The sequence below is a fragment of the Xiphias gladius genome, chromosome 7 (assembly GCF_016859285.1).
Source record: "Xiphias gladius isolate SHS-SW01 ecotype Sanya breed wild chromosome 7, ASM1685928v1, whole genome shotgun sequence".
NCBI lineage: Eukaryota > Metazoa > Chordata > Actinopteri > Istiophoriformes > Xiphiidae > Xiphias > Xiphias gladius.
The window spans coordinates 21,883,409-21,898,222 of record NC_053406.1 but is presented as its reverse complement, the minus strand read 5'-3'; the positions used below and the strand labels follow the sequence as shown (position 1 = coordinate 21,898,222).

General features: G+C 42.9%; 1 protein-coding gene across 3 annotated transcripts in view; it reads right to left on the bottom strand.

Annotated features, from left to right (window-relative positions):
- Positions 1-14,814, bottom strand: part of stard13b (StAR-related lipid transfer (START) domain containing 13b) — a 75,052-nt gene that overhangs the window by 36,357 nt on the left and 23,881 nt on the right. For all 3 annotated transcript variants that reach the window (XM_040130196.1, XM_040130195.1, XM_040130197.1), the window contains one exon: positions 11,282-11,315. In XM_040130196.1, coding sequence (XP_039986130.1) covers positions 11,282-11,315 — 34 coding nt within the window. The remainder of the gene's footprint in view (positions 1-11,281; positions 11,316-14,814) is intronic.

The following is a 14,814-nucleotide window of genomic DNA, read 5'->3' as shown; positions in this document are numbered from 1 at the left end:
AGACGTTTCAAAGAACCTTGAAAACATCATCTACCCATGATCTTTGGGTGACGTGAGTTGAAAACAGGACAGTGAATGAGTGTACTAGATGTCAAAGTTGTAAACAAGGTATCAGTCTCCAGGCTAAGTGACTGACAAGGCTGGAATGGACAGACAGACAAAACGGTCGCTGTCATCTCTCGAGAGTAAAAGTGATGGAGGAAGTGGGGCAACAAGGGTCCGACCTCTCTCGACATGATTCCCCGAAGAGGTAAACACGGCCCAACGCTGTGCCCTTCCTCTCTTACTCTAAAAAGAAACCACTCACACAATGAAGATGAGCATTATCGCGGCAAGGATCGTTGCGGCTAGACGATGAGTTAGCCTCTGGAGAGGTCCTTGGCATTGGTAGTAATAGCAGACGCAAGGAGAGGAAACATCAATCAGCTTGAGAATGTTTTCCCTTCACTGACTCACCCACTTGTTTGTTTTGGCCAGGCAGGTTTTAGAAAGCCTTCGTTTTTCCCATTTTCCCTGAAAAAGTGGCAAATTTTCAGGGCTAGCCCCCCCTTCATGAACCCAGATAAACACACAAATTTATTTGTGCACTAAATTCCAGAGTTTGTGTCTATGTGTGCTGCCTGTGTCCGGGTCTGGTGACTGATGTGGAATGCTGCCCCATAGCAGCAGTGGGAAAATCCCAGATGTGAGGAAACTGATTTCTCCTCTGCGATTGGGTCATGTTGTTGGCCAAGAGGTCTTACACCAGCCCCCCCTGAATAGTCTGGGAGATTGCTCTTCCCAGCCTAATGGAAACAAGGCTCGGGGAGCGGGGAGAGGGGAGATCTCCCCTCCACCTCCATCCCGGCCCCTGAGGGCTCGTCCCAGGCATGTGCTATAAATTTCCTGACCATATATTCCCAAGTCGAGTTCATTTTTCCAGAGCAGCCACACATGTGGCGTATATCTGGGTTTAGATTATAGGGTTGGGGAAGGAGGGGCTGACTTTGGTCCCAATCCATTAAAGTGGCCACTAATTCTATTTTCTTAGAGGACTGGCCGTTATAACGTCATGGTTTGCTCCGATAGCGGAGGTAGTTCTTTATAGTATCATTAATTCCCAAGGCGATAATTAATTATGTCAAATCTGTTTTCAAACTGGAGAAGACAGATAAAAAAAAAAAAAACTGCTGCTTTTCACATGACTTATCCATTATATTTATCCAAATCTTTCCGCTACAGCAGTTTGTTACATAACCTGACGTTTTTTATTAAACTATAACACGAAGTGGTGCAAAAAACAGCAAAATTCAAAGGTTTGTTTCAATATCATGAAACTTCTCTAAAACTGAGAGCTTCCAGGGGGTCAACGTTCGTATAAAGAGGCTTGAGGAATGTAAAACTGGCATGACAAGCGTATGTGGCTATTGTTTCATTGAATGACAAAGCATGTAATGCTGTCAGGTCTGAATCTGTTAAGGCTGCGTTGCCCACAAAAATGCATGGGAAAGCATTTACACCACTGTCCAGCACCTGGTTTCTATTAGAGCAGCGAGGATTTAATCACAGAGGTACATTTCTCTCTCAATCACTCTCACTCCCTTTGTTTCTCTCGTTTTCTCACAAAGGTGGCAGATGTAAAATAAGCTCATGTTTTATTGATTTTAAGTCAACCTCGGGCTGGTTTTCAGTCTCTTTTTCATCAGGGACTGATTTCCATCATTTTCCCAGTAATGTGAAATGCGCATTAGGGGAGTCTTGCTCCAAGACACCTTCGCAGCAATCAATAAAAACAGCGGGCAAGATAGCCCATCGCAAATGAAATCTTATGATACAGTATACACTAGCATGACATTAGCCTCCATGAAACTAATTCAAACAGGAAGTTGATGTTTATATTTCAAGATGAGCCTTGTCCCAGGACAGACACTGCAGCTGAGACTCTGACAAAGACCAAAGGAGAAAATGACAGCTGCTTTAAATTAAACCTACAGTAGGGCTTGTGGTTTCCCTTCCTATGAAAAATGCCTTACATATAGAGTCCTGTATGAAATCATTACAGTCTTGACTCCAAAGGTCTCGAGCTGCCGCACATGATTCTCAAAAAACTTAAAAGTCACACAAAACATTTCCATTTTCGAGAAACCAAACTATAGCTGGTAACATCTGTGTGAGCACTAAGCATTCTCAGACTATTTGTTTAGAAAGCTGTGTTATGTTAGCATCACAGAGGAAAACGGTTTTTGAACTACAAGGAAAAAATTGATACTTGATGAGAAAGAGAAGCGTAATTGTACTTTCATCACCGCCACCACCATCATCTCTCTCTCTCAAAATATCAACAAAATTTATTATCAGTTGTATTAATGATGCATGTGTGGACTCACTGTAATCACTCTGTCCACCGCCAACAATTCTGCTCAACTCATCAGCCGTGATAAGCCGGGAGTACAGTGCAGGTATTGTTTTCAAACTGAGACACAAACAAGTCCTGCTGAGCCCTTAACTTTTAAGGCCGGTGAGCCAGAGAGCAGAGAGGATGCAGGAAGTCTGCTCTGCCTCTGCCTGCTATTGCTCTTTGATTACTGAGCCACATTGTTTAATCAGGTCTGAAACCACAAGAAAGCCGCATTGCTACACTGCCCTGGGACAGAGCCTCTTTTAACAGCGTGCTGAGTTTTTTGTCATCGGGGTACAGGTGGAAGTGCACAGCTATGTAAATCTCCAGTAGCATGGTTACCCATGGCCTTGCTTCAGTGCAGAAAGACACGGTGTTTGGTTTGAGCCATGCCCACGTGCTCGGCAAACCTAAGGATGTGGAGGCGAGGGCTGCAGGCCCAGCGGAAGCGCAAACGTTTTGCCTCCCTGCAACATCTGGAATCTCTGTGGCTTATGTGGGAAATTTGAGAGGTCAGTGACGGAGCCAATGCGGTTACTGTATCTAAACCGACTCTGCGGAAGTGTTCTTGGCTTGGAAACTGTGTGTGTGTGTGTGTGTGTGTGTGTGTGTGTGTGTGTGTGTGTGTGTGTGTGTGCAACAGAACTGAGCAGCTATGAAGTAGAGCACCAGATATGAGCTTTGGAGCTTTGGATGAGAAAGGAGTTTCAGTATTGTTTCGATTAATTTCCAGCAGAGTGGTGAGCATTCACAGAATGGTACACACACACACACACACACACACACACACACACACACAAGGACATAACAGGCTCAAGCCTGTTGACTGTTTAGTCACTAACATCCTGGCTCGGGACCCTGAAGTAGTATGGCCCTTCCTGTCTCATTACTTCCTAAATCTTGTTTCTGCCTTCCTCTTCAGTTGGCAGCGGAGTGCTGGACTAACCTGTTAGCTTTTGTGTTGCTTCACTTACACACACACACACACACACACACACACACACACACACACACACACACACACACACACACACACACACACACACACACACAGTGCTTGTCCTCCTGTGACTGGCCTGCATCCTGACACAGCTGCCCACGTCTCCTTCCACTTAGTTTCAAAAACCCAGGCATGAATTCCTCAAGATACACACACACACACACACACCTTGGTCGTTTTGAGGAAGTTGTGCCCCAAAGGATTTATTATGATTTTATGATTACTTCTTTTCTAATTGGCAGTGCAGATATAATTGGGAATGAGAACCATAAATCTGTTTCCTCTCACTGAAGAGCATAAAACTGGCAGGTAACACATTTTCTGTTCTCCGTGAACACACACTATGCACAGTGACAGGATCAAGCCTGATGACTTATACTTGGGAATAAATTATGCTCAAACATGATGGGAATCGTTCAACATGATGAGCTCATTCTGTATAAGGGCCTGGAGGACATTATTAAATGATATTATGTGCTATTTTATGTATGATGGCTACAATAATTGTTATGAAATGGTTGAAATTGCAAGAGAATTGTTAAGAGATTTCAGAGTGGTTTAACCAAATAGGTTCTCTAATGTTTTCACAAGCTTGACAAATTACTGTATATACAAAGAAAAGTCTAGAAATACTACTAGGCTTCTTTATATCCTTCTCAAACAGTTGAGTTGGCCTTTGCACTCAGGAAACCACAAGTCATTTTCCATCTTTCCATGTGTGGAATTTTTCATGCACTCCTCATGCCAGCAGCACCCTTTATAGTCGGAGCTGGATCTACAAATGACGACTTGCTTATAAATTTAGCGCATGATGTCAGTGATCTGGCAACCGACGGGTAGAATGGGAAGCGAGAATAACGGTGCAATCTCATGAAAATGGATTTTCCTGCTATAGGCAGGCTTTAAATCAAGATGTTTCTCAGTGTCCAGGTCTGTCTTGAAATAGTCAAAGAGCAGATGAAAATGCTTGGCCATATTCAAACACAGTGGTGGAAAAAATGTGCTACGTCGCCTTTTTCTTTTCAATACCGGAGCCACATCTAATGCACCACACATATTCTTTGCGGCAATAAAGAGGTAAGACAGATTCATTGACATGTCTCTTTTTCAGCGGAGTTTAAAAAGTCCTGGGCTGTGATACCTCCTGAATTCATCTCCGTGTTGTATTCGCTTCACACAGAAGACGAGTGTCTCTTCCCCAGCAGTACATTTGTTTCTTAGGCCTTTAAGTGGTACACTGGTTCTTGTCAAATTTAAATTATTTTCCCTGTTAACCTAGAAGTTACAGACCCGCTAATGTCTTATTTATCTCTTTACGTGTAGTCTGAAGGTAAACTAATGAAGAAAAGATTTTCAACTGCCGGATATCCGTGGAGTATAGTAGCAAATACGCTACACTGTATGGAAATATAACATTAAACTCCTAAAGAGGGACAATTGGCCTGAATGAATAAGGTGTAATTTGTATAGTTATAGTGTCTCATATTCCACTTTTAACAACAATGTTCACTATATGAAATCGTTTTTATTATGCGAAAGTTCGTGGACTTCTAATTAAGAGAAATCTTAATGCTACAGCAGTCTATGATATTTTAGACAACAGTGTGTTTCCACCTCATTAACAGGTTTGGGGGGGGGGGGGCTTTACTGTCATTACAATGCCCCTGTTAACAAAAATGAAAAACCATAAAGAATGGTTTTTTTCCCAGATTGGAGTGGAAGACCTTTACTGGCCTGCAGAGGGCCCTGACTCCAGCCCCATCCAACACCTTTGGGATGACCTGGAACGCTGACTGCGAGCCAGGCCTTATCGTTCGACATCAGTGCCCGACCTCACCAATGTTTCTGGGGACTGCAAAGCCCTGCAGCCAGGTGGCAAAGTCCTGTGGAAAGCCTTCCTCAGAAGAGAGGAGGCTGATGAAGCAACATTTCAAATCCCATGGTTCTGGAAATGTTCAACAATCACACATTGATGTCCACATAATTTTGATCATTAGTGTACTTGTATGAATTTTGGATGTACTACTGGACTAATAGACTTCGAGAGCTTGAGCTTCACTCACCATTTAATGTATCTTCAAACAGCACAGAGCTGAGACATACAGTACAGATCCACATGTTTGATGTTAGACAAAATGGAAAAACAGTACAATCCCTCTAAAACGATCTTTTCCTTTAAAAACCTCCCCTTGGGATCTGTGTCAGACTCAGCTAAGTTTGGACCTTTTCTGTCACAGAAAAAAAAAAAAAAAAATTTCCTAATAGAGAACAGCAGTAACAGCAGTGAGGTCAGAACCCAATAGAAACCAGCAAATAACAACAGAGTTAATAATCCTGTTTAGAGCTCAAAACATCCAAAGCTACATCTGACTTCAATATTCACCACGCCAGCCCCCTTCCCGTGTCGAACGTGCTCTGATCTGAACACCGTAGGTGACTATTGCAGGCTATTTCATATTTCCTCGTTCGTTGCTGAGAAGCTCTTGTGATGTGTATATTATGGTCCTTAACAGGCCTCCAGAGAGAGACCCAGTGCAGAGAGAGAAAGAGAGACTGCAGCTGTCCGAGGCCACAGTCAGCCCTCGCCACCGGGGAGTGACCCAGGGTGAGACTACATGAAGGGCCTGGGCTCTGAGAACAGCTGAGGAACACGCAGGAGTCAAAAACAGAAAAAGAAAGCCCTGCTGTACTGCATTAGCAGTCAGCGACATTATATAATACCCGCTGGTGCTTCATCTTCAGCCGGACTGGTTTATATAGCAGTGTGAACTCACAGGGGCCCTACAGAGGAGTCATTTCACGGTGAGATGGATGCTCATATCGGCCAGTGTCATGCTGTGGGAGTCTCACGCGTAAAAAGGCTGGCGAATGGCTGTAACTCTACGGCGCAATTAGTCCAGAACACCAAGGCCTGTGTTACATGCTCTTTGTTTGAAGTGAAATTGTGCATGGGGCTCAAAAGTATTCATGTTAGTATTTACTGTTCATCGTGTACTAGCAAAAACTTATTTCTGAAAAAAAAAAACATTCTGAGCAAAACACCCGATGTCAGGCCAGTATTTCCAGGAATAATCCTGTGACATTTCTTGGGTTACTGGAAGCAGAAGAACTGAACAGGAATACCCACCATGGGTGAACATATAAAGAAGTACAGCACCTGCAGATGCTCTAACTTCATGAACAGGTAATTCAAGGAAAAGCACGTCACAGCACTGTTGACACCACTCTGAAGCGCACAGTATGTGCAGTGCCACAACATCTCAGCTGCTGCAGCTCATCACAAAAAGCGTTGCCAAAACAAAAAATATAAATCCCACCCATAACATTTTCTTTTTCATCAGAAGCATTTGCTGCCAGGCGGTCCTAAATTTACACGTTCTTCTTGTTTTACTCCCCTCACGTTCGCTATTTACTTCATCTCCCTTTCACAGTCTACATCACATGCCTAAGACACTTATCTCACTGCACCAAAAAGCCGGCAGCTTGATCAGACGACCCTGAAATCAGAATCAGTGAAAACAGCCAGGCTGCATTTGGGAATAGATCACCAGGTGACATTTAACACTGACTGTGAAGGAAAAAAGTCGATAAAACACTCTAAACATCCCTTTTCCTCCTTTTCCGCAGCATTTCCCTGGGAGTTATTCATGCCAAAGTGTGAGGGACAGAGGGCTTTACGTTACTCTCATTACAAATAGAAAGGAGCCCCTTAGGGATCCACAAAGTTTCATCTTTGTTTTTCTTCGAATCAGTGGCAGGAGATTTCCACATTGAAAGTAGATTAGCATATTAATTCAGAGAGAGGATCTGTGTAAATGCACACATTCTGTTTGAAAGCACAGGGGCTGGGTTGGAAACCTTTGCTTGACAGTTCTGGGCCAGAAAGTGCTGTTTAAGCCTCACTTGTGTCATTTTCCTTGGGGAGGGGGGGGGCATTTGGGAAGGTGATGTTTATCATAACAAAGCACATGACGAATTATTTATGCAAGTTAAAAGTCACAGAGTTCTGCTTAACGGCTTCTCCTCGGACTCCATTCCTGTCTATTTGTCTACGCTCTTTCTTGAATATAATTACAAAATCAGCCGACCACCATCTTAAAAACACAGCAAGAATTAAAGGACTTGTGTCTAAACAAGATGCAGAGAAACTCGTTCATGCGTTCATTTTCAGCAGGCTTGACTATTGCAACGGTCTCTTCACAGGTCTTAGTTAAAAAATCAACCAGACAACTGTAGCTCACCCAGAACGCCGCTAGCAGAAAGCAGAGCACATAGCACCGGTCCTCAAATCACCGCGCTTGCTTCCTGTCCGTCAAAGGATCAATTTTAAATTTCCACTGCTTGTCAATAGGGCACCAAATGGTCTCGGGCCTAAATATATCTCTGATTTACTTGTACGTTACATCCAGAAACCTCAGGTCACCAAAAGCAGGCAAGGTGAAGCAGCTTTTAGTTTTCTATGCTCCCACCTGTGGAACAGACGTCCTGAATACCTGAGGTCTGCTCATTTTTACATCGATGATTTAAACCTATTACTGTTTGCTGAGTCTTTCCAATAAATCAAATACGTAACTTTTTTAAAAACTATTTATTTGCTTGCTTTTGCTTTTCATTTCTGTTTTAATAGTCTTTTAAATGCATCCTTAATGTCTTCACAATGTCTTATTTTTAACGCATCTCTGTGCCTCTGCAGAGCACTTTGAATGGCTTTGTGTCTTAATGGTGCTATACAAATCCCTTTGCCTTGCCTTTCTGTTAAACACAGATACATTTACAAACTGTACATTATTTGTGCACCAAATCATATGTACCAACACATCCATTACAAAATCTTACGTCTCCCCACTACTTAATACATGTTTTAGGCCAGACAGATAAATGCAGCTTCATGCTCCTTATCTGCACTGTGCCTCTGACAGGAACCTGGCTGGATATGCAGCTTTCAGCATTGCAGTGTCACTGCAGATTCATCGATTCTATGAATAATGTCAGTTAACGCGGCAGGGTTTTGAGGATGAACACAGCTGCCTCTTCTCACCAGAGGAAGCCATTAATTTCCACGCTGCAATTAAATAGACTGCAGGGAGTAGATTTCGATACAAATTACACTGTGTGAGAGGGAACAAGGCGCCCTTGGCCCATCATCTACTCAAGACTTGAAAAATGCTCTATAAATGTTGAGTAATGCCCTCAGAAAATAAACAATTGAGAGGGAGGATTAAGTTTTTTTTCCCCCCCTCCGTAGACCAATTCTTCTCTGAGCATATCCATATGTGGTTTAAGGATGGAACTCTGGTTATTCTTTTCTGCCCAAGGAAAAACAACAAGTCAAGAGGGCTAAAAGGTCTCATGTTTTTTCCAGAGCTTAAATAAATAAAAACAAGTAAGAAGAAATCTCTGCTCACTATCTCGTTTGTAAATGGTGCAGTGCCTATTATCAGTGTTGACTCCAGGACAAACAAATGGGGCCATTGGTCGACAGAATTCAAGGCTTTTAAAGGCAGAGCAGTGATGAATGAAACGTGAACGGCTCCTACGGGCTGTGCTGCTCGTTGAATATTTGAAACGATGGACTGACCACCTTTGTGGCTGAAAGACCAACATTTTCCTCAGGATTTCATTTGTTATGTGGTGCGGCAAATGTTTTATAAAACTTACACAGCTTCAGCTATTTGATAAAAATATAACAACAACATGATCTAAACAAGCTGATGGTTCATTACCAATCATGCAAAGTGCTCGCAGAGTTGTACATGTTTGCAGTAGATGACACTGCAGTCATGCAAACACTGCAAACATGTTTACAGATTCAAAATTGCAAAAATGTCACTTCCCTTAAAAGTTACATCGGACGACTGTGAAATACGTATTTATGTTTTTATGAATATACAAGATTTTAAGTGGGTTTGTTCCCCACACATGGTCTTTAATAGCTTTCTATTGTTGAGCAGAATGTTTAATTTACAGGCAGCTGTTGATGAAAATGGTTTGCGGACTTGCGAACAAACGATGTGCATATGAGAGAAAAAAAAAAAAAAAAAGCATATTTATAGCACATACATTATACCAATGGTTTTTCTCACTGCTGCTTTGGTATTTTGGACCAAAGAATGTGCTTTCCTCTCCTGGACAATGTCATTTTAATGAGGTGGACAGTGTTGTTGTGGTCGATACTGAGAACCATCTGGCCGCCCCGTATCCGTGTCATAAAAGAGGTCTCCTCAGCCCAGCTGTACCTAATGTGTCTGACTCTCTGCCAGCTTTGTCCTTTTCACAACATCACTCTCCAGGTTGTTTTATTATTGGATTCAAATTGAAACCACATGTTGATTTCATTTCCTTGATGGCTAAATAAAGTTGACAGTGACACTGCCTCTGGTCTGGTTCATTTAAGCCAAGACAACCACCTAAAAGAGTAAGCATGTGGCTGAATACATAGCTTGCTATGAAGATCAAACGGTGGAGAATTATAATGATAAATGTGTTTGAAGAAAATCTCATAGCCGTGTTGACAAACATGTTGATGTTACACGCGGTGGTCTCACACTCAGGTTTCCAAGAACCACGGTCAGGAATGACCAGCGATCGGTCACAGCGCATATCTCGTAACCACCGGCAGACCACACATTAGTTAACTGCTGCATAAAAGTGACATGGAATTTTTCCAGACCATAATGTCCACTTGGGCTGTACCAGCACACACAACAGAGGTCATGTGAGAGTGCAACCTGAGCCTAAAATGGCATCTACCCAAATCCCACAGCTGCCCCTCAAGGGCCACATCACACCAGGCCAAATATTTCCCCTCAGCAAAACAGAAACAATGATCTGGCACCCTGCCTAATTTTAACTGCATCCCGCCAAGTGACCGGTATATAGAAAGGCCTTTAAAATAAGAGACTGTGTGCTTGGACATTCTCGAGACACCGGTCGGGGGGGGGCGGGGGGCTTGCAGAACACACCTGTGGCCGTCAGTCTTATTTACAACGTCTGAGGCCTGAGCATTGCCCCCATGCAAAACACACAGTGCAGGATCAGCTTGCAGGGAGATTCTCGTCATGTGCCAGTTCGCAGAGCAGCACTCTTTCAATTACAGTGCAGCACGGACTGCAGGCCTAACAGAATTCCTAAAAGATGAAGCGATAAAACTGATCCAGATATAAAGTCCCGTCAGAAACTCAAAAAATTCTTAGGATCAGGATGTGTACGAGATCTCACATCCGGCATTTCAACACGAAGGTTGCCTTTCACACAGCTTCTCTATACGTCATTTAATTGCCCAGTGGGCAGAAATGATGTACTATAGAGGGAGATCTGGTGCTCTTCTAGCCAAATCTTTTCTCAATGTCTTCGTCAAAATGAACAAATATTGGAAAGGAACATAAGCACCCTGATACCAGTGCAAAGTCTGTATTGACAGGACTTTCCTTTTCAATTCCAGTGAATCTAAATGTAATTACCATTACATTTCACTGTAATACAGTATAAATATGCAGTCAAAGTGTAATAAGGTTTAAAAGTCTCTGCCATCAGAGGGATATTTATTGAGTTTTCTAATATCCATTATAGTCATTAATGTTACCACATTTACTCATTAATTTTCTCTACCTGCTCAATATTTTTGAAGGTCAGTGGGTGCAATCACAGCATGCACTGAGCAAAGAGGACAGGTCTCAAGTCCGTCACGGACTCAAGACGGACACCTTTTAGACCCGTCTCTCTGCCTGAATTACTCGTTTGTAGAGGGTGAAATTTACACAAAGATGAAGGGTTGGGGTCGGAGATCAAAACTGGCTCGCTCGAGTGACAGTGCGCAACTCTGCGAGAGCAACATAACCGCACTGCATCCAAAAACTGGGGGAAAAACACAAAAAACATGGTAATATACAATTGGTATTTCTTACCTGCATCTGCTGCAGTAGTCATCTTATTGAAAATCTACAAGACAGAAGAAATAACAAAATATCAGTTGCTACATCTGCCTTGGCTTATTCTGAGAGGAAGATAGCTGAAACCATGGAGGAAGAGGAATTTGAGTGGTGACAATAAAATTGAGAATATGGCTTTACTTGAATATAGCTCCACGCTGAGAGCTAAGAAAAGCGTTTCACGTTTATTTGGCTGTGAAAACCATTAAGAGACACACCCAGTTCCCTGTATTCAGGAATAGAGGATGTCTCCCTGCATTCTTCAATAGTAAAATCACTGCCTTAATGACAAAGTCAATAAAGAGTCTCCGGCAGAAATGGTAGCTTGATGTTGCACTGACAGTAGCTGATGCTCTGCTCCTCAGCCTGCTATTCCCAACTATCTGTTGTCACTGCAGTAATAAACCTCTCAGAAAATGAACCAAAGAAGAACCACCAGGACCCGTGTACTATTATCCTGGAATTTTAGTATTGGAAAAGTAATGTATTTTTGTGTCATGAGGAAAAGGAAAGAGGTGATTCATATTACCTGTTACAGCAAAATGAAACAGAACATCTCATAGGATGCTTGCTTAAAACTGTGGAGAAAAACATATCCTTGATTTTAATCCTTGATTTTGCAGATCGTAAAATGACTGCAGAGCGGGGAGGACTGAGAGCGTCTTCCTGATCTGGACCCATCACGCTCGCTCTCTTGCCAAGCGCTCCCCTCCATTTCCCCAGTGTGTCCAACTGCTCTGATTTACGCTCCTGTTTGCTTGCCCTGTTTCCACATTTTGCCCCTGGCAGAGACAAAACACTGCATAGACCCCCAGCTCCATCATGCGGGCTGATTGCCAATGGACCGACAGTCCATTGGCAATCAGCCCGCATGATGCGGATTCAAACTTCTATCAACATATCTGCAAACGTTTTCCTTTTAAGCTGGACTCAACACAATAATTGAGCTTTGTGCTGCATGTTTCATGAAGGCCGCGGACCCACAGCGTTGTCATGGCAGCAGAAACGGTCGCAGTGTAAAGAAGCACTTGGCCGGATGAGCTGCCCATATGGTTGCCACTTTGCTGGGGCAGCGAAAAAAGACCTGATTAGCTGAATTAAACAGGACAGGTGGTTTTTGTTTTCTTACGCTAATCTCCTTTGTTACACCCTCTTTGACACTTTTAGGCCACATGGCAAATGAGGTTAGAGGACAGCGGGCACCTGGCAGTCCAATTTTTATTTATTCAGATGAAGAAGAAGATTTAAATCAGCGAGAGAGTCGCAGCCAATGAATTTCTGGCAGGATTCAGCCCTGAACCACCAGGCGTGTCCCTGTAGCTCCTGGGATAGCTGGCTCAACCACTCGGTTATCTCTGGGCACAAATACCCAACTCTCTGACTCTTACTCAACAGAGAAACATGGAAAATACGAAAGCAGGTCATAAAAGAATGACTCATACCGTTTTATGTGTATTTTGTTCCTCTGTTTAAACATGGAAGAGGTCACTGGGGCCTCTGAAAACTATGAGGTGCTGCCATTGATGTATCCCTCATTATTGACTGTGAGATGTGGCATAGTCTGGCAGAATTTCATTACATAGCTAAACACTTCTGTAATAGAGTTCAAAGGCTGGGTTTAATGTAGAGAGACACTGTTTGTCATTATCTCTGTCCTTTAAAATTCATATACTACATGTCTTTGAAGAGAGGGAGATAGGGTAGTCTTCTGTAAATACGATGGACCTGATAAGTTAGTCTCCGAAGACCAGGTTTAGACCTAGTTTCAGAAATAAACTTGGAAAAATTAGCACTCCAAAAACCAGATGCTGGGCCCCAGAGGAGATGTGCTGATTTGACAAGACTTCAAAGACAAGAACACATCACTCTCTCTGTTTCTTTCGCGCCAGCCAAGAGAAAGTATTTCATCCTGGTATATTTCAAACCGTGACCCACTTTAAACAAACTTTTCCCTACTTCAGTCCAATCCCAGTCAGATGGTGGACACATGTCAAAGGTTGCGTGTCAGAGAAAGTGACATCCTCCACGCAGGAGGAGCGCAGGGTCCCTTTCAGGGCTGTTGTCAGCGGGAAGAGGTCCCCTTGCTTACACCAACACCGATCTTTCTATGGAGTGACACGTCTGTCTGTGTGAACGATAGCTGCTGTCCCTGCACAAACGACATCCTGCCCAAGACTCAACAGGGCAGTTACAGGACCAATCAGTCCAAATGACAGAGTGGGTTGTCCCCTGGTCTGCCCGTCTCTGTCAACACCAATTAAAAGTAGTAGTCCTCAAACCAAATATGTCTCCATCTACCAATAATAGAACAGAGTGAACAGCTGGTCTTAACAAGACCTTGTGGTTAACAGCAAGGTCAAGACAACTAATACACACAATACACATAATACAGAGCCCAAGATTACGTTTTCACGTTGCCTTTTTTGTCTGGCCAACTGTTTAAAATTCAGACATTCAATTTACAATGATTAAAAAAAAAGAAAAGCAACAGGTCTTCATATTTGAGAATGCGAACTTTTGCCATTTTTGCTGTTTTTGTACTGTTTTTCTATCAGTTGACAGTTTGATGTATTAAAAGACTTGCCAGTCACTTTGAGAGTGATAGGCCCAGAAGAGTCAGAAAAAGTAATTTTATTGTATATGGCAGCATAGTTGGTAGCTGTGTTAAATTAATTGTTAAAACTGTATTTTGTATTTTCCTTTTTGCTACTTGAACTACATTAGCTCCAGTAGCACGATGTGCAGCAGATTGAGGGAGATACGAAGTGCATTCCAGTTTTTAGAGATCGTACAGAGGCGGGAGGGCCAACGGCTGTCGGACAGATGCCAAAAAACGTCTACCAGATACTTCCATAAAACATCTCTCAGTCAAGCTGTAACCGCCCGTTCAAGCAGGGTGTACTGGCTCACACATTCTGCCGGTTTTATTCTTAGACTCTAGAAATTGTGATTCAATCTGTGTCGCATTCCTGCTCCCCGCTGTCAGAAGTTTCATACCGGACTCCGGAGCGCTTATGTAAGAGAGTTAGAGGGTACAGAGGAGGAAAAACCTCTCTACACGCGCAATGCTGCTGACATGACATCTGTTTTCGGGAACTCTGCGGGGTCCCACTTAAACCCGTGGACGATCTTAAAGGAACAGTTTTTTTGGTTAATGCAGTTATTAGCATGCTGTTGCAGAGATAAAGTTTATGGTGCAGGTATTTTGTTTAAAAAAAAAAAGCAGCTAGCTGTTCCCCCTTGTTTCCAGTCATTATGCTAAGCTAAGCTAAGGTAACCAGCCACTGGCTGTAGCTTCATACTTACCAGACAGATATGAGACTGGCGTCAGTCTTCTCATACACAGTAACTGTCTGCCAGAAACCAAATAAGTCTGTTACCCGAAATGTCCACTTATTCCTTTAAACTTAAGATTCTATTTTCCTATTCTAGCCATCAGAGCTCCCAGTTTTCAGTGCCAAAAATGGTCAGTTTTCAGACATTTCCTTTGCCCTACTAACCACCAGTTC